This window comes from Anoplolepis gracilipes, chromosome 5 (assembly GCF_047496725.1).
Source record: "Anoplolepis gracilipes chromosome 5, ASM4749672v1, whole genome shotgun sequence".
In the NCBI taxonomy this organism is placed as follows: Eukaryota; Metazoa; Arthropoda; class Insecta; order Hymenoptera; family Formicidae; genus Anoplolepis; species Anoplolepis gracilipes.
In genome coordinates, this window is record NC_132974.1 from 10,447,635 (window position 1) to 10,467,877 (window position 20,243).

The 20,243-nt window shown below is 37.7% G+C and overlaps 1 protein-coding gene across 2 annotated transcripts in view; it reads left to right on the forward strand.

Annotated features, from left to right (window-relative positions):
* Positions 1–361: 361 nt before the first annotated feature.
* The window catches only part of LOC140665638 (kin of IRRE-like protein 1), a 366,422-nt gene continuing 346,540 nt past the window's right edge, over positions 362–20,243 (forward strand). The window contains exon 1 of one of the 2 annotated variants that reach the window (XM_072891964.1): positions 362–442. Coding sequence is in view for 1 of the 2 variants with exons in the window: in XM_072891961.1 (XP_072748062.1) it covers positions 7,973–8,060 (88 nt within the window). In the remaining variant the exon portion in view is untranslated. Of the gene's footprint in view, positions 443–5,859; positions 8,061–20,243 lie in introns of those variants that run through there. The other variant, XM_072891961.1, reaches the window with a different exon arrangement.

A 20,243-nucleotide genomic window follows, 5' to 3' on the forward strand; every position in this document is an offset into this window, starting at 1 on the left:
CGAGAGAACGTTTCCGCAGGGCAAAGCCCCTTGGCACGTTTTTCTTTTTTTACTTCGTTTGTTAATCGCGCGCGTAAAGTAATCGAGCATTGCCGATACACCGAATGAACTGTCGTTATACCGACTGCGTAGTCGGTCGACTATACGCAACATACGGGGTACGGGGCAATTTGTTGTTTTATTTATGGCGCGCGGTCAGTCGAACAGAGCGCACCCACGGTGTCGTTATTTGTTTACTCGCCATCGAAAGTAAATTGCCGTATTTTTCGCATTCTTCTATGCATTGTCGCTTATTGTTAAACGTAGCATCAAAGATACGCTAATATCGCATTTTTTTTTTTCGTTTGATTCTAGTGGGTGGAAACTGAAAAGAAACGGAGCAAGACGTAATCTCAGACTCTGGAGCTAACTCGGAAAAGATTGAGAAAAGCCGCAGCAACCGGTAAGTAAATTTATTTGCATAATTATTAACTGTACTTTTATAAGCGTCTTAATTATATAAATAAAGTAAGAATTAATATGAAAATTATTTATATGATTTTACAAGATACACACAAACGATAATCGTAATAATGTCTCTCTCTGTCCCACTTGATATATATTATTAAATGATCATTAAAGTTAACAATTTTTCACCTCTTCCGAATTATTGCAAATATTCTTTCTTTTTAACAAATTTAAAGTCAATAGTTACATATTTGCGTGAGAGGTCTATTGCATTATAATCAAGTTATTTGCCCTAGTTAGAGAGAGGTTTTCTCATATTCTGTATCGCTTATATTTTAAAGTACGGAAGTAAATACAGACAGAGATACATAAATTGACTGAATTATTTCCTGTTTGCATATTATTTATTTTATATATTAATCAATGTAGTCTCTCACTTGCATGGTGCAATTAATTACAAATAATATACATTTCATCGTATGTATATACAACCAAAAGATGTGAACGCGATTTACATCAATCATTTGACATTTATGTAAAATAGTAAATGAACTATGCGATTTAAATTAATTAGTGTATATTAGTATTACACAGAGGCACGTTAATCAACATCTAATTTACATCGTATAAAATTAATTTATGCGATGTAAATTAGATGTTGACCGAAAGTTAATTTATATACGAATTTCATACGGGAATTGTCAAATGCTATATAATATAAAACATATTTATTGATTTTAGTAAAACACTTTAACGGTCCGATATTCAATAATTCCTTAATTGGATCAGGGACAGACTCATTAATGAACCAGTCTCACTAATGATTTCATTTTATTTGTGTGAACAGCTCTATAATATAATTGCAAAATAAAAGATTTTACTAAAAAATAATTAATTAAATGTATTAAAACGCTATTCTCTTATTTTTATTCTTTTATTATTGGTTCAATATTTAGTATTTAATAAATCAGAATATCATGTCGATTTTGATTTTATTTTAAAAATTTTTATTATTTGATCATATTTATTTTATTCGGAATTAAAAGTGCATTCATATATCCACACATACATATATATCATGTTGTATTCAGAGTTAAAGCTGCAATGCTGCTAGTAATACTAATCTTATTCATTAATTTAAATCATATAGGTCATTTGGTCAATTTTTCAATGCTTTATACACATATATTGCAACGATATTGCACGTGATTTTCTATTAAAATTAAATGCTAGTAAAATTCAACTTAAGTAATACAGTTAATTAATTTATTTTATAAAATTAATTTTTTTACAACAGATTTATTAAGAAAAAGTGAAAATAAGAGATTCTATCCTGATATTAAAAAATATAAAATCGGAATTAAAAATTAATTTTTCAAGTGTTTGAAAGCTGTGGTGATTTGTATATTGAAATATAAAAAAAACAACAAACTATATATCACAAGAATCATATTTGAATAGATGGCATACTTAAATGCTAATTTATTGTTAATGTGTTACTCTAATTCTGCATTTATTACTCTTAGTTAGTAGGAAATTTATATTAAAATGATTGTACTGAGTTATTATTATGTTAATATAAAAAAATAAGAGAGCGAGAACTTTTGCGAGAAACATTTACAACAAATTGTAAAAAAATATTGATATTAAATTGATAATCAATTGTCCAAAAACGTTAGTTACAGTATTTCATTATAGTATTTCTTGACGTATTTATAAAAATTTAATTAAAAAAATTTTTGCAATATCTTTGACCAAATAATTAACAATTAATTCTGACATAATTGTTTTTTTTTTGTTTATGATTCACTTAAGTTTTCACGGAAGTAAAGGTATAGCGTAATGTTAATTCAGACAATTTTCTACAAATTGATATTAAAAGAAATAAATAATAAATTAGAAATTAAAACAATTTAGCAATAAATTAGCGTTCAATTATGGCATACATCTGAATTCGATCTTTCGTCATGAGGAAACCGTCAAATTGTTGGAGGTAAACTATATTCGCTCGAATGGCTATCAATAACAATTTGGAAAATTGGTCGTAAAGTTCATGAAAATATTCACGTTCGCGTGAACAAAGTCATTCAACATGCGTGTAACGTTCGGATCCTTCGATTGTCGACGTTTAACAAGCTCGCGCAATCTTTAATGACATAACATAGTAACACAGTGGCATATTATATTATTTTCCGCGAAATATTATTCCCGTGTCGAGTCATATCGAGTGGTCTACCATGTTTCATGACGAGATGATCGACGTGAACACGAGACGATAACTGCTGCGGTGTTCGTGCCTCTCTTGATGTCACGAAATCTCATGTCCCGTAGTAATTAAATGTGATTTATGTAAAAATAACGGATGGATTTATATATATTGTGTGCAGCAGTAATGAAATAAGATCGTTACCATGTGTTTTTGCGAGATTTCGATGCACAAATAAAATTTAGGACGACAGTTAATATAGCGCGACGAATCTTTTAAAAATACACAGATAATTTCCGGGAAAGGAAAAATGGAATTTTTTTAGTATATAATTTATATTAGAAGGAATTACAATTTTTTTTTATTTATTTAATCAAGGTAACTATTATATAGTCAAAATGTTTGACGTTTTACGCTCTGCTGTAGAAAAATCAATACTGAAAAAATAGACTCAGAAAAGTTATAAAAATAGATTGAAGGAAATGTTAATAATAATACTTTTTTTACTGTTTTTTCAGTAATATTCTTTAAAATACATCGCGATCCTTTGTAATCTTCAATTGCGCGATATTTTTGCTGGATTGACAAACTGTAAGAGATAAAAAAAATAAAAGGTGTCGATGAAAGGACGTACAAAAAAAACGTGGAAACGAAGGTTGACACGAGTAAACGAGTTAACGAGCCCCGGATGAAACCGTCATCCGCAAAGTACCTGCCATTTTTCGTCCTCGGAGAAGAGGGATTCCTCTACATATTTACACACTATATCCGCGAACATACACACGCGAGAGAGTTCGCGCGATCCCAACGAGAGCGGAGTGAGTCATTCCCTCCTCGGAGAGATAGCTTTCAGAGGACGCGCGGGGTATTCCCGCCTTTCAGGAGCCTTCAAGATGACCATGATCCGTGACACCAGTTGGGAAGCATCTGCTTCCTCATCCGCCTCTTTCGCCCCGAGGTCTCTCACCCTATTTCGATCTCTCGTCCCCTCTTCCCCTCCCTGGTCACACCATCGACCTCTAGTCCTCTTAAACCACTATAAACCGTCTTCGACATTGAACCGAAAGCAAGCACTCGTGTACGAACGAGCGAGTACGCGCAAGCATCTTAACCCGACTATCAAGAGCCCACCTTTAGGGTTGAACGGAACGGCCGGGTTTAACGCCCGCGCGAAAATTGGCCGCGATCTTGCGAATCGATTTAAATTATTATTCAACGCTCGGATGCGCGCTTTCGAGAGTGCTCTATATCGATGTGGACGATCGGAAATAATATTACGAATCGTGAAGCGTAAATCTCGCGAGAGAGATTTCTCTAGCTTGTTGCTCGTTTATTAATTACTCGACTGTGTGTTATCACAATATTATAGCACATACACATGCGCTATTTGTCATCGTATAATATTATGGCACGAACAGTTTAACATATGTCTTATTGATACTTTCGGTAAATTTAACGCAAATATTTGCGTTAAATATTGCAAAGTAAATCGAATTTTGAACGTGAAAGAAATGCCATATTAACTCAGTCAGTTTATTTTTCAAAACAAAGAGCATAAAATAATCATTTAGGCAATATCTTGGATAAACAAAGATCGAATTCAAGATGAATTGGATGTATTGAATAAATAAAGAGAACAATATGTATAGTTTCTAATTTTATGGAATATTATGAAACAGTAAAAATATACAAATGGAGATTGCAGGATTAAGAACAAAGATTAAAGAATTATATCAACTTAAATTCTATCAAAGCTATCAAAATATTAGCAAAATTAGTAAAATTTTATCACAAATATTTTATTATGAAATTTCTTTTTCTAAATTTATACAGTATAATTATTTATACGGTATAATCATTTTAATGTCAATCTTTTCACATTATTTTTTGCACTGTTCAAAGAATAATTAATTGAAATTCAATATCGAAATAATGAATTTGTTATTATATGTCTGAGTATTTTATGAAATATCACGCGTGTACCGGGTATCCTTGGTACCTTTCGTTGGTTGCTTTTGACCTTTTGTATCGCACAGTAGTAACGTACGTACATCGCACATTTCGGTGCAGAAGTTTCGAGTAATATGCAAATATTATATACGGTACGGCTAATTATATGGATATCGTAACAGTTTCAGCGGCCCGCCTAATTTACGTTGGTCGTTATTTTACAACTATAAATTAAACCATTTATTTTTGTACCGTATCGCTTTACACAATAAATAATCAAGTGCTATCATGCTACTCTTTCTCTCATGTTTCTATTTGTTTTTATCTCTAATTACATATGTATGTACATATATACATACATATATATACACATATATATATATATATATATATATATATATGTATATAGATGTAGTTAAATCTTATTGTATTGGTATCTCTTTTGTACATTCACCGATTGATAATAATATATTCTACTTAGAAATAGAAACAGTATCTCTATTACATCAGTATCCCCTAAAGGGATACATACTCGTCGCGTTACATAAGCATAACCAATTATCAGTGCGCACATAAATTTACATTAATAGTAATTATTTGTCTATTAAATTCAACATTCGCAAGGATACACATCTCAGGATTTGACGAACAAATGCACATATATTGATCCATGTATCGTATCGATAAACAACAAAGTTCATCAGATGCGTATATATGGAAACGCATGCATCAGACACGCGTACTCCGCATCTCGTTATGCGGGGGAATAAAATATCCGTTGACGCTGTGCTTCCGGCACCGAGCCCCGGTAAACACTTGTCAGGCCACTTTGCGCTCGCATATCGTTGTATTTCGAGAGAAGAAAAAGGGATGGCATGAGAGCACGCATGTGTGTATATATATATATATATATATATATATATATATATATATATATATATATACACACCCAGCCGAGCATTACCTTTCACCTCTGTCCAGCCTGGCGACGTGCATTATTCGAGTACGCGCTCCCTTAGATATAGAAACGGACATCCCTTTCTGCCGCGGTGTATCCTCCCGATGGTGGCGGCGGCGATGGTGGCTGCAGTGGTGGTAGTAGTGGTGGTGGTGTGGTGGTGGTGATGGTGCACGAAACCCCTTTCTCTCTTCCTCTGCCACCTCTCTACCTCTACCGCCACCTCCTCGGGAGGCTTTGCAGGCTGCGCGTCCGTCGCCGCGCCGTTTGCTCGTCTTTTCCGTCAGTGTGCCGTCCGCCGTCGGTCGAGAACCACGTGTTCGTGCCCCCCCCCCTCGAGTGATGTGTCATGTTGCGTCGCGAGGGGTGGTGATCGCGCGTCTCCTGGTGCCGCTTGCAAACGATCGAGCGATAATCGGGAGATAAAGGGATAACGAGCAGCTGGGAAAATTGTGCTCGACACGATCATCTCGCAAAGATCATGTTCTCAGGAATGTTGCGAACATTCGATTAGGACTCTGTCAAATTGAACGCGCGACGTCGCACATGTCAAACTCGTCGTGGAACAGACATAAGTAATTAAAGTGCAGAGATAATTGATGTATGCTTCTTTTAGGAAGGTTTATCGCAACGAATGCGTTTTGTGCGGGAGATCTAGCTTTTCTATCGACAAATAATCGTGTTCATTTCTCTGATGCGCTTGTAATCCTTCGACGTACGTACCTGATTACGAGCGAGGCTCATCACGAAGAGATGAATGAAATTAATTGAGGGATTTCTTAACTCGGTGATCTTTGTTCCGGACGATCTCTGATTGATAGAAAAAAACTCGCGATGACCGTGTGATCGAATTCATTTTGTTCCTTCAATCTGTCCTCGAATCGATTCCAGTTCGCAATCATTGCTGCCCCAACGTGATTGCGAGGCCCTTGTGTCGCCTCGGTCGTTACTTGGACCGATTCCAGGAAAGCCCCAAATCTGTGGTAGCTCGGCGTGATTGAACATCTCCGTGATCCTTTGGTTTTTATTACATATTGCGATAGCACGCCAGCAGACAAACTCGTGTCCGACACGGTAAACCAGAATTGTCAACTTGAAAGCTTCGTCTCTACATCTTCAATCTTTGTCCGGTTATCGAAAAACATGTCAACGTTTCACTAAATCACCTCTGTAAATCACTAAACCGATAAGCGTTGTATCCGACACGAGGATCACTCGACGTACTTCTAATCGCGGTGGACACCGAGTGATTGTACGTCCGATTGTGTCGATTTTGTAATTAGCCGAATGGATAAGAGAAACCAGGAGACCGATTGTTATTGCGAGGAGACAATCCCGCTCCGCAAACGATATACAAAAGTAGAATCTAATTGAGGATAACTGATTAAATCTGTGTACGACGGACAATTGCGTTGGAATTTAGCAAAATAAAAATCTGAAAACCAGGTTTTTGATATTCGTAATTAAATTTCTATCAACATATCGCTCGTAGATTCTTCGTTGCTCACCATTCGTAAAGATCAAGCGCTTCGGATCGGTGACAAAACGTTTTCTAGCCCTTCTCCAGGCTCTTTACTCTTTCAACAACGTGGTGAACTGCCTCTCAAGTAGTGCCATGGTCATTGGGGATCGCAGACACCATGGTGAACATTGCGTTATCGGCGTTGGTGGCGCTTGGATAGACCGGAAGTGCTGGAGATTTTCCGTCGCCTCGGAGATTACCACTCTTGTACCGCACTTTAATAACGGAACGAAAACGGTGGTGAAAAGGGGGTAAAGAGATAAAGACAGGACAAAGAGGAAGAGAGAGAAAGAGAAAGAGAGAGAGAGAGAGAGAGAGAGAGAGAAAGAGAAAGAGAAAAGGAAGCGCGGTGCGAGCGGCGAGGAAATGCGCGGTGCCGCGGATGCTTTAATTAGTGTTTAATTAGAGAGACGAAAAACAGAGCGTACAGGGAGCTGCGGGTACCAAACACGCTTATTGCGCGCGTTGAAATCGGATATGCCTGACGGACGTGACGAGGAATGCGTCCGACGAGTGGTTACCTTCAAAGTGGTTACCTAAAGCAGATCGAAGGAAAACATCCCTTACATCGCGCAACGTAAGACGCGTAGAGGTCATCACGAAAGTCGGTGGTCGCCGGGACGCTTCTTATGTTTCCAACTCGGGCCAGAAGGGGCGGGAGCCAGTCGAGCTGATGATGACTGTGGCGTGAATTCGCGAGTGATTCGAAACGATGACTTAACGGCCCGGGACACGTCGACACATACGACAGACACGCGTACGCGAAAATCTTGGATAAATCCAGTCGTGATCGAAGTTCCGAAGGGAAAAGTGCGCGTATTCCCCGCGACGTTGCGTCGGACGTAATTTTTTTCGTGACGAGTATTTGCGCGACGAATAACGAGGGAACATGTGGAGTATAGTGTTGTTGTTTCTCGGACTAATGAAGGCTGTCTCGTACGTTGCTGGGAGCGGTACCACTGTCAACGAGAAATCGGGTATGTCGCTGTTTTATGTTGTACTGTTCTTTATGCGTCCCGTTAAAACGCAGTCGCTGCGTTTGAACGAACGTATTACGACAAGATTATGGCCGTGCGTTATTATTAGCATCGTATCCCCCATCGCATTTTCCCTTTTCCCCCTTCCGTATCGGAACTTTTTACATACCTGCCGCATATAACGAGGTTCGATAGCTCTATGGATTTTGCGCGCGCGTGACGCGACGCGAAATATAAAACTATTTATATATATATTATCGTGACAAATTGTCTCGATTTTATGTGTGTCGATCAATTAATATTTAACTTTCGACGTGTTCGACGGTGCAAAACGAATAACGATTTCGCAAAAAGCCATTTTCGATTTATTTGAACTTCGCTCAATGTTTGTTATATATATGTCATTGATTGAAAATTTAATACTATATATTTATAATGTACATATATATATATATATATATATATATATAATATTTGGGGAGGAGGGAGAAAGTGTATTCTTTTATATTTTTATATAAAATTTATATTTTACGAATCGTCATTTTATTATTTTATTTTTATATAAAATTTATTTCATTTTATCTCTCTATCTTTCTGCGTATTTCTATAAAGTTTATACAAACCGAGATTACTTTTATCCCGTTTCCTATGTACATTCGACCTATTCTGCAGAGAATATCAGACAGGACTAAACTTTTATACCGGTACAGACTTCAATTTTATTTTCGTCTGTCTCTCATGATAGAAAATGTCGCGACGAGAAACGGAGGCGAAATATATTTTTCCCAGGGCCAATCAATGAAAAACAAGCGGACGATCGCTTTCCGGCATCGATGATCCCCATTCGCTTTTTTTTTCTTTTTTTTCTGACAGGAATCGTTAACTCTCCGGCTAGTGAAAATCGGATTCAATCTTCCCTTTGTTTCACGTATGTAGAAATTAATTTATACGTATATATATCTACAACCATAAAACATTATAGATACACACGTTTATCAATATTACCGTAAAATTGACCATGTGATGAGGGCAATTATATGATATATAATTAATTTTAAATTTACATAGTGTGAAAACATGTTTATGATCGCAAACGGTCTTTTGATATTAACATTTGCTTTTAACAGTTTTTGAAATTTCACGATTAAACAGTTGTAAAATGGTGAAAGTTGATTTCTATTTTGCTCGGGGGAATTGATTCGCCGTGTAACTACGAAATCATAAAGTAACATTGCACAACAACGCATAACATCTATGAAACTATGTAAAACTGCATATGGAAACGCGCTAGAGAATTTATGATTCCGCGCGATCTGCGCGGCAGACATTTCTGCAAATCCATAGTGAATGATTACGTGCGGAATAAGAAGCTACCGAGATATATCCGCCTTTCTCTCTTTGTCGGTCGGACGGTACGAGAGGATATCACTTTGTTGATACAGAATATTGCGGAAACGTATCAAGAACTTACGTCGGTTAAATTCGTTGCGCCATTTCTTTTGTATGTCTTCTCTCGTTCCGTTGAGCGTCCAATTATTTTTATGAAACCTTTAGGCAGTTGCGCTTGTGTTTGGACGACATAAGTAACGTCGCGGAAACCTCTGACCTTATTATATCGCTCGTGTTCCAACTTTCCTCGGACACACAGACACAATTGCAAGCTCCTCGGCGCAGTAAAAAGGAAAACGAAATGTTAAATGCCGAGCACAAATTCGCTTTATATATATATAATATATAAAGCGAATATATATATATATATATATATATATATATATATATATATATATATATATCGCGAATTGAAACTCTTTTTCTTCTTCTGTAATCACACTAGAATCTCACAAGACATTACTTTTATTTTTCAATAGATCCTCCGCTGTATATCCGTACAAATTGAAAGTTAATTAAAAGGTAGAGCTATGTCGATATTTCTTTTTAATGAGGTATATATAGTGTACTTTATAAGAAAGTTATTCACATTTGATGATTTTCCAATAGTACGCTATTTAAAGAATAAACTTCAGCGCTCGCTCCCTTTGACGTTCGTCAACGAGATCGATTTAATCATACATCTATTCCTAAAGTAGCTCAATGACATTCGTTCATTTAACTGTTAGGGACACTAGTCGACACCGTACCGTTACTGCTACAAACTAGTTCAAACTCTCTCAAAGTCATTGCATAGCATAGCACGCGGACTGCATTTTTCACGACTGCCATTTATACTTGGCGCCAGTGTAAAGCTTTGAACGCGCGAACGCGTTATAATCAAATTTCAAGAAATATTTAAGCTTTTTTTTCGATTTAGATTTTCATTTTGATTATTAATTTTTTTTCCGTTTATTTTATTAAATATGCAACGATGGAAGCGGCAATATCATTAATATAGCGAGTAGAGCTCTCATGCGAAAAGTAGGTCTCGTCTAATAATTTCCGTCTTTGCCTGGCTTTTCGGTTGCACAACTTATGTCAACAAATCTGCGTTATCGTTGTAATATCGAGCCAAGAATCATACGAAAATAAATTTTCCATCAAGAGAGCGAAAGAGAAAGTGTAAAATGCATTTTTAATTTTAGAAAATATAATATTTTATACTTTTTTTCTCTCCTTCTCTCCAAATCTCCTTCCTCTCTTTCTTTCTCTCTCTCCTTTCCATGCAAAAGCAAAGGAATTTTTTAATAACGGAGCTAGCGATCTCAAAATCTTTTTATCTTTTTATATTCTTTGCGCGCGCTCCTCGCGCAAATATGTCATTCGCATCTTGGCATTTACTCTGGCCAATTGTCTCCGACGTAGTCCCTGATGCTAAACAAGTTCACCGAGCACCGCCAGGAATTCGATTAAGGCGCTGCGATTCAAGCGCAAAGATATTCTGCCCCGTCAATCAGGCAGGAAGGTCTAGAGATTCCGTTCCGGTGATCACAAGAGATTGACGACGATCCGGTCGCTTATCCGTATTTCCGGTAAAAGCGGTAAAGGATTCGATTGAATTTTAGTTCGCGCGTTTCGTTTACTTCCGCATTTCCGGCTGCCGCAACGTTCGCTTTCACATATTATTCTCTTATAATACTTTAGTCTATCTTTATAAGACTTTGAGAAGAGAAATAAGTAATCGATGTTATAACAATTTCTGTTAATTCGAATCTTATTATTGATTAAAATTAAATTATATATACAACGTATGATCTTCTTTTATTTTTATTGTAGAATAGTTTTATTACAGAATTTAATATAAATAAAAATTAATCGAATAAAATAAGAATGAAATAATGTTGCTTTTTATTGTTTATGTCTCTTTTCTTTTTTCTATATATATATATATATATATATATATATATATATATATATATATATATATATACATATAAAATATATTGGTATAGAATAATCTAGAGTTAATAATAATAATTTACACAGTTCTACGATGATGTTCAATTCATTATTTCATTCTTATTTTATTCGATTAATTTTTACTTATATTCTGTAATAAAACTATTCCATAATAAAAGTAAAAGAAAATCATACGTTGTACATATAATTTAATTTTAATCGATGATAAGATTCGAATCTATGTCTATCAAGACAGTGCCTGAATCTGCAATTTGTTCATTTATTTTTTTGCATTTTCGTATCGGTTTTCGGATCACTAACATCGATCGGCCGCCTCGTCTTATGACAGGAACAGACCTCGTGTTTAAAGGACGGTAGGGTCGGAACACGCGTACGGACACAAGCCTGCCGGCGGGTACGCGAACACGGCCAGCGACACGTTACACGCGCATATATTAAAGAGCATCGCGTTGGTGTGTATATGCATGTGTGTGTGTGGACGGATGGGTTCGGACAGACTGGAACTTGGCCGCTATAATAGGTGAGGCTCCGCCACCAAGTTTAGGAACTTGGGGGGGGGGGAGGAGGGTCGGAGAGAGAGAGGCCGGGGAAGTTCGGACACGTACTGCGATTCTGCAAGTACTTTAGCGTCGTTTCTCTGGATACGGCGGGGCGCCGACATTTTCACGGTACGGTTTTAGGGCTTAGAAGGATGTCGCAGTCGCTTCCCGCAGGTTTTCCCGCTTCCGTGTCGTCGGTGCTGCAGATGGACGCTTTCAGCTCTCGTTTATTAATCCGCACTCGGTGCTCACAGCGAGATTAAACTCGTTTTCTCTTGATACGCGATTAAAGATTAAGGATGCAGCGGAGAAATGCTGGCTTAAGAAACCTTAATTCTCGGATGGATCTTATTAGAGCAATCGTGAGTGCTATCGCGATCAGAGATCAAATTGACAGGACCAGCTTTTCTCATCGTTATTGCTATAAAAATTGTCAATGATTATAATCTTTGAAATTTACGCAGGGAAGAAAGTTCAGTATATTCTCGAGCAAAATAGTAACGATGTAAATTAAATACGGGGGATTACACGGAAGATTGTTTTCTTGTCGTTTTGTAAATTATTCAATTTCCCTATCTATGTGAATGTAAAATTTTCCAAATTTTGCACGCCTCAGATATATTTTCTTGTCGTTTATCGATCTGACAGCTGGCAATTACGTCGCTTGAAAATAGAAGCGGCAAGCTGCGCGTGTCGTAATAACAAAAACATGTTCGAAATGTAACAATTATCGACTGCGACGTTGCAGTTGTTGTGGGACCGCGGCCTTTGTCGAGTGTCATTTGCACACGCAGAAATATCGCACGGTGAAAGCTCTATCAAAGCGCAAATCACACACGATTATATTTTCGATGTGCGCGTGTTTTTCAAGGGGACGAGGAGGGAGGGAAGAAGTACAAATAAAATAAAAAAAAAAAAAAAAAAAAAAGAAGAGAAAAATACTCGATGAATCTGTGTTCTATAAAGTCGCGTTGTGAGTACTACAGATATTTTCTAGTTAATTTTCAACAATGTACAAGGATGTGCACGTGCATAGGCTTCATACGTGAACGCACGTGGGGATCTGGATAAAATCAATTTTACTTACTTCTTGTTAGAAGTGGCTTTACAGAAATGCCTTGCTCCCTTGTAAGATTCATAGTTATGACATAGTCACTTATCCGAGCGCCCTAGATTTTTCACCGTACCCCTACGCTACGCTCGTGATTTCTGCACACTCGTGTTTTATGGAGGGGATGATCGATAATTCTTATGGTAAAGCCGGTCGAACTTGCAACGTCAGCGAATCTCGCGACATATTTGCATATTGTTGAGAGACATTGGTGCGAATCACGCCGATGAGCCCGTTAGAGTTTAATTATTTACTATGCTTAACGTGACGCGATAATAATTAAAATTGAAAATGGAAAAATATAAATGTATAGACTCGAATGCTACACTTCTCTCTCTCTCTCTCTCTACTCTATTCTCGATAATAAATACATTTGAAAAGCCGGCAATTTTACTAACGACATTGTGTCTGTCGAGTGCCATTCACGCGTTGTTTTTTTTTTATATTTTTTCACTTGATATTGTGATAACATTTCTGTTATTTAGTTGAAACGTAAATTGGAGTTACGTAGAGAACAATTAATATAAAAAGTATTTTTATACCTATAAATTGTGCCTCTCTCTCTCCCTCTCTCTCTCCCTCTCTCTCTCTCTCTCTCTCTCTCTCTCTCTCTCTCTCTCTCTCTCTCTCTCTCTCTCTCTCCCTCTCTCAAAAGATTGACATAATTATTTATGGCCGCTAACAGTAAAATTAGAAAATATAATACATTTCTAAATGCATTTCTATATAATTCAATACGATAAGCAAACTAGGTAGATAAAAGTAGCGTGTATAATATGGGACGGGAGAAAAATATGCCGAGCATGTTTTCTTTGCAACGTAAAATTGCAACTTCGATCGGATCGGAGTTGCATTGTGCATTAGGTTCCAGTTAACCGTAAATATCTCGGGATGCCGGTAGCGTTTCGTGAGAAAACTCAGTTTACGATATCGTGCAGCCGTGTATATCGGCGCAGGTAGTGCGGACGGATAAAGAAGAAAAGATTAAAGTGCTCGTGGACGCAGGCTGCTCCACTTCTTCCAAGTGCAAACACGGACAGGCAGGCCGGGCAGGGTAAAGCGGGTACGAGGTAGTCGATAAATAGCAAATACGAGGGACGAGCGTGTCTTTAAAAATAGAGAAGACTAGTCTATTCGCGATCAAAAGAAAAGACTAGGTACTTGCGTTGCGTTTCGCGCACGCGACAGATACGTGTGTACACGCGTGCGATACGCGAGGCTCAGCACGTGCCGTTGTTGATGCTACACTACCAGAATCCTACTATACCCTTCCGTCAAGGGGTCGCGAAAAAGAGGGACGATATTGGGGAAGAACACGCCGAGTTTTCTTTCTCCGAGGTGGTTTAACGAACCGATCCACCGCAGAGTTTTCTTCCTGCAGTTTTCCCTAGACTTTCTTCCTTTATTCGGACTCGGACCGTCTCTCTTATCCTTCCATTTCCCATCCCTCGTCGTGATGCACCCTTTTTGTCGCGTGTCCTCGGAATCTCTCCGACTCGTTTGCCCTACCCGTGCGTACCCCTTCACTCTATTCCGGTGATCTCATTTCTTAATTTCCTCGTCGCGACACGTACGACGCCTACGACGCCTCTCTTCCAATTTCTCGGCAGGAAGGATGAAGCCCACGCACGGCCGACTGCGGTGAGAATGGTTTCACTGACAAGGATAGAATTTTCTCTCTCGACGAAGTAGGCTTTCCGCCCCTCGTAGAATGTTTTTATTAGAGAAGACGTGGGAATTAAATTTATCATCATTCAGGAGGAAAAGTCACGCGCGTTTCATAGTCTACGTGATTAGACCGCACATGGCAAAGATTGAGTGCTTCATTTAGATGCGATCGCTCGACCGATGTTATAATAACGCTATGTCGATATACTCTGATAAAACTGACCTAGATGACGTGAGTGAAGCGAGATTTAAAGTGCGTGACTAACGTGGTAATATAATATTATTAGCAGATTCGTGAAAGCTTCGATGAATCTAATTACTAATAATGTCATCACGTATTAATTACGTGTGTTTATTTTTCAGCTTATTAATTTTTTTTAGATGTACTTTAAAATATTGTAGTTATTTCGAATATTTAAAGATCTAGTTGTTAAAGATTGACTTGATGGCCATACGGAAAAGATGGTCATAGGCTGTCATTTTTTTAATAATCGCTACATATATAATGCGCTTTTTTAGTCATTATCAAAGATAATCGATATTTACAGTAGTTTATGTGCATAGATTATTCGAAATAACGATATCGTGAATCTTGTATCATATTTTTACTTTTGACTACCTGTAAAGTTTTTCATTCGTCCACGAAAAACTGTTATAACGTCGAATAAATTACAGTTAAGCTATCGTAATCGATGTTAGACATATTATAAAGATATATAAATTGTTATATGACCTATAATTTTTATTTTTGTTTTCACTATTTTTTTTATAAATATTATAGCCATCTTTCCGTCACTAGGGGCATCTTTTCCTTAAAAGTTGGGTAAGATGGCCAATGCTTATGTTGTACTATTTTGATAATATAAAATTTCTATTAAAAATTTTCCTTTTAATTTCGATAATATTACATAATTTAAGCTTCAGTAAAGATAATATGCCAAACACTATTAAAAAATAACAAAAATAAAAGTATGTTTTTTGCATTTTAAAAAACAATGGCCATCTTACCCGAGTTTACCCTATACGATTTTAAATGTCACTTAAATGTAAGTAACTTAATGTGATTTTTAAAATGTGCATTGGTTTAGAATTCGTTTTACAATGCGCAATTTTCCATTTGAGAGTATATATGTGTGTGTGCATGTGCATTTCAAGTTTGTTGGAGATTTCCGGCACTTAACACGTACGTTTCAGAAGGACTCTTTTATTCCCGACGTGATTATCGCGCGGTCGTCTTTCACACAAGCGATATCTTCATTTCTGCGATTACGTGACTCGCGGGGCGAAATCTCGAGCGAGGAGCGAGCATGCAACTCGCGTTAATGTCGTGCTTTATTGCCGCGTAATTTTTATCCCGGAGCTCTTCACGATTCATTGGCCGCCCTCGCTTCCTTTGTGATACCGATCGATGGGACGCGGAAAAAAAAAAAAAAAAACCGGGAGAGACGAACGTGAGAGAATTCTCTCTCGCGCCGATATTTCGTTTTTCCTCTCCGCTCTTTTCAGAAACTTTACGTTCCGTCCCGTCGGCAGTTTATTTCACACTGCGACATCGTCGGGACACGATAATTCCTCGCGTAACTCTAATCGAGACGAAGTGATTCTCCTTTCGTTTAATCGCGAGCAACTAGTTAATTTTCGAGATGAAATTTTCATCTCGACCTGGCGACGTCGGCGCCATTGGACGGGAAACTTTTGTCTAAAGGAATGGAAATTTGTCCGCCTGTGTAATCAAGAGTAAACTATGGAAAACTGGCGCTTATCGCGCTCGTCAAAGGAATCTTAGATCTTTCGTTCAGACCTGCAGTTGCGCGATCTGCGTTGCCGAAAAGGAAAACATATAAAATTGATCGTCCAACATTAATAATGGACAAAGCCGATTATCGTTTCAAGCACACATTTTTCACGGCTCGCCCCGTTGTTCGGCCGTAACATAATTCATTCGTTGCCTCGCGTCCCCTTCCGCTCGATGTATTGTATTTGTTGTTAATATTATTGGGACGTATATTTGTTTGGTGGGCTTTGCGTTTAAACTGCGAGTGATATATAGAGTACTCTCCGTCAACGAAGTTAATGTCCAGCTTGTCGCCCCCTGTTTATCATTATCGATACAATGAATTTGCATTTGCATTATAATGGAGAACGGAGGGATGGAATATAATTTTATTTTCGACGTTGACGCTGAGATTTGTATGTGATACTTCTCGCGACAAATTTCACATAAATTTTACGCGATATATGCCGCTCATTATTCTATTATACGTATCTGTTCTATCCGTCATTGATTTCCGCTGTTAACTCGGTCAATCGATTTATTTTTAACAATGAATCAAATTCAGAGTTTTATCGAAGTGCCTGCCACTTTGTTACATTTAAACTTCACCTCGTGCGAGACATGTTGAAAATTGTTAAACGGTTAATGACCGCGATAAAGTTTCGGCGACAAACGATAAAGTAAACATGTGAAGCATAGTTTGCGACAATTAATGTATATAGCGCGAATCACGTGTTATCGATTCTTTCATGCTCTACAACGTTCTTCATCTACACGAGGCTACCGACCTTTGATCATTCACTGTGTAGCCGACGTTGACATATTTCCAGTAAGAGAGGAACGTAAATGTATTTATATACCTCGAAGCTTAAACGAGGGGATCGATGATCTGACGTCTCAAGGATATTTCGGACATGATGGACAAATTGTTTGAAAAGTTCGCGTTTCTCCAAATACAATTTATTTATCTGACAAGAAAGAAGTGGATACGTGCGATTTTTTTGATAGGAAAAGGAGAATTATACACGTGTCCGTAAGGAAAATTGCGTAACGCAGAGTCGGCCGGAAACGTCACTCGGATCGCATAAAATTACGATTTTTCGTGATCACCAATCTAGAAGGTTGTACGTGTCGCTCACTTCAATCTCGTTGGGATTGACGACCTTTCGACGAACGTAAACATATGTCCGAAGGGGGAAAAAAAAAGATATTTACGCAAGTTCGTTTCGTCGATTTCGAAATAACGAGCTTTCATATACTTCGATTTGAGCGCTGCTCGTTTTACTTATATTTCTTACTCAATTCTCCTGCCGTCGATTTCTTTTCCCCTTCCCTTGTACTTCGGATATGTACATTGAATCCAATATTTTCCCGTCGGTTTTCAGAGGATGCATCTCGGCTTTAAGCCCGATTCTGTCGCGTCGACAGTTACAAACGAGACGTCCTATAACTGTCAAGCGCGATGAGGGAGCTTCCTTTCTTCGAAATTGCATGCAAATATCTCGATCTCATCCTGTTTGCCGGAAATTATCCCTACCACACAAGTTATTGCGTCTGTAATTTTCGTAGACTATAGATAGTGGGTAGTGAAGCTGCAGATAGTTTTAAGAGTGTATATGTGAGGTACTTTTGAATATTCTTTTCGCCTTGATTTTGAGAAACTGTCATTTTTTGGACAAAAGTTGTATTGATTGTAGGCTATCTACTTGTGTTGCTTATATATATTGTAATTTTTTAAAATCCGATAAACGGTTATTTTTTATGAAAAATTTTAATTTTTACAACTATTCTTTACGCTCTTTTGTTTCCCAACAAAATTACGTAACAGATTATTGTTAAGATATTTTTCTTGTTGTGAAATACTTATACATTAACGTCAAACTTTTCTGCTTCAGAATTGCATAACTTCTCTCGCATAATTCCTACTCTCTATTTCGTAGTAAAAAGGTTATATTATTGCAGTATAAATATTTATAGACTAAAATTGCATAAGGTTTATTTACCGAATCGCGCTAAACTCTTATCGCGCTTAAAGTTTCCTCGCACGTGTTTCGAGCGCATATCACGAGTTTGATGCACGCATGCACTCCGCATCGGCACATACCTGCAACTTAGATCCCAGCAGCTAGTCGATACGAGAGTGATCGCGATTGAATCTCGCTGACGGAATCGATTCCGCTTCCGGCGTTGTCTCATGCGGAACGATTTCAGGTTATTTCCCATCGTCGATTCTTCGTGCCGCATGCGAGAGACGAGGCGGAAGAGACGCGAAGATGAGCGACGATAGTGGCGATGGTGGTAAGGTATGAACGATATAAACGACTTGTTTCAGTTCAGTTCAGCGTCAACGGATCCGACGGGAATATACGAATTTACTGGGAGCTAAGAGCCGCCACTCGTCGCTTTTTGCCCTTTTGCGCGTCCTATATTCAGCCGCAGGTGTTTTCGGATGAAACTTGCTTTGTGCGTACATTCACGATGAAATGAAAGGAACGTTTTCCACCCATTTGCTTAGCTTTATCAACAAATTGATATGACAGTACATGAAGCGTTTGGTATACGTTGAGCTTGGTCCACGTTTGTGTTGGCAAGTCAAAATAAAACAATAAGCATGAAAAAACATGAAAAAAAAAAACAAATAAAACAAATGTTTTTCGCGTAAAATATAAAATGAAAACGTGTCTTTGGAAGTAAAAGAGCCTCGAACATCTACATTTCGTATAAATAATTTTATTAACGCGCTTTATAATTTTATTTGCGTAAATTACTCTGAAATAATTACGTTATTATACAATTCTTTCTTTTCTTTGATGCAATTTTATGCGATGCCGCGAGATGACAACGTTACATGTTACGCGTGACATATAATAATTTGGCTCGTGAATATATAAACATCAAGAGGTATTAATCTAGCTGTGATACGATATGTGATACGACAGTGTCCTCAGATTCTCGAATTACGATTTCGACAATCAACGTCATCAGACGATCCTGATGCCGCGCTAAGTAATTTGCTTTGGGGCTGACGTCTCGGATGGCAGTATTTGGTCGTGATCTAGGTTAGAGCAGGGCACGGAGAGAGAACTATAAAGGAAGACATGGTTTGTTAACGGTGGATTAATTTACTGTCTGGAGTCGCGTAATCCCGGCGTACTTTCGGCGCATCTTATTGATCGAAACGGGACAGGGGGAAAAGAGAGAGGCGATGCTTCGCGAAACTTGCTGCCTATGGCAAATGAGCGAGGATCGCGCGATTGTTTGCGCTTACCGGTAGCCTCGCTCGTCAATCACAAAGTAGAACGAAAATGTTGTAAAACGCCCCTTCAAATTGCAATCGTCGGTGCTTCAGCGACGACAGATTAATTTGGCAAATAGACCATCGCGTTACGCCACAACGATTCATCGATCGATAATATATTATAATTTACAGCGACCAATTTAAAATTGATTATCGTATAGAAATGTGGAGGACAGAATTTATGGAAATGATATTTAGGCAAGAAACATCCTGGATTGGCGGGATTGTACATTGACTTTGTGAATTTTTAACGTTTCTTTTTACACTTAATTACGACTGTCATTATTCAGTAATTGCAGAATAAATGCATATATAAATAATTGTGAGAGGTGTTATCGATCATTATAGTCATATATTGGTAATTTATTCTGTTTTTTTTTTTTTTTTTTTTTTCCTCTAGACAAAACATATGCTTGACTCGACCCAGTTTCATCGTGAATGC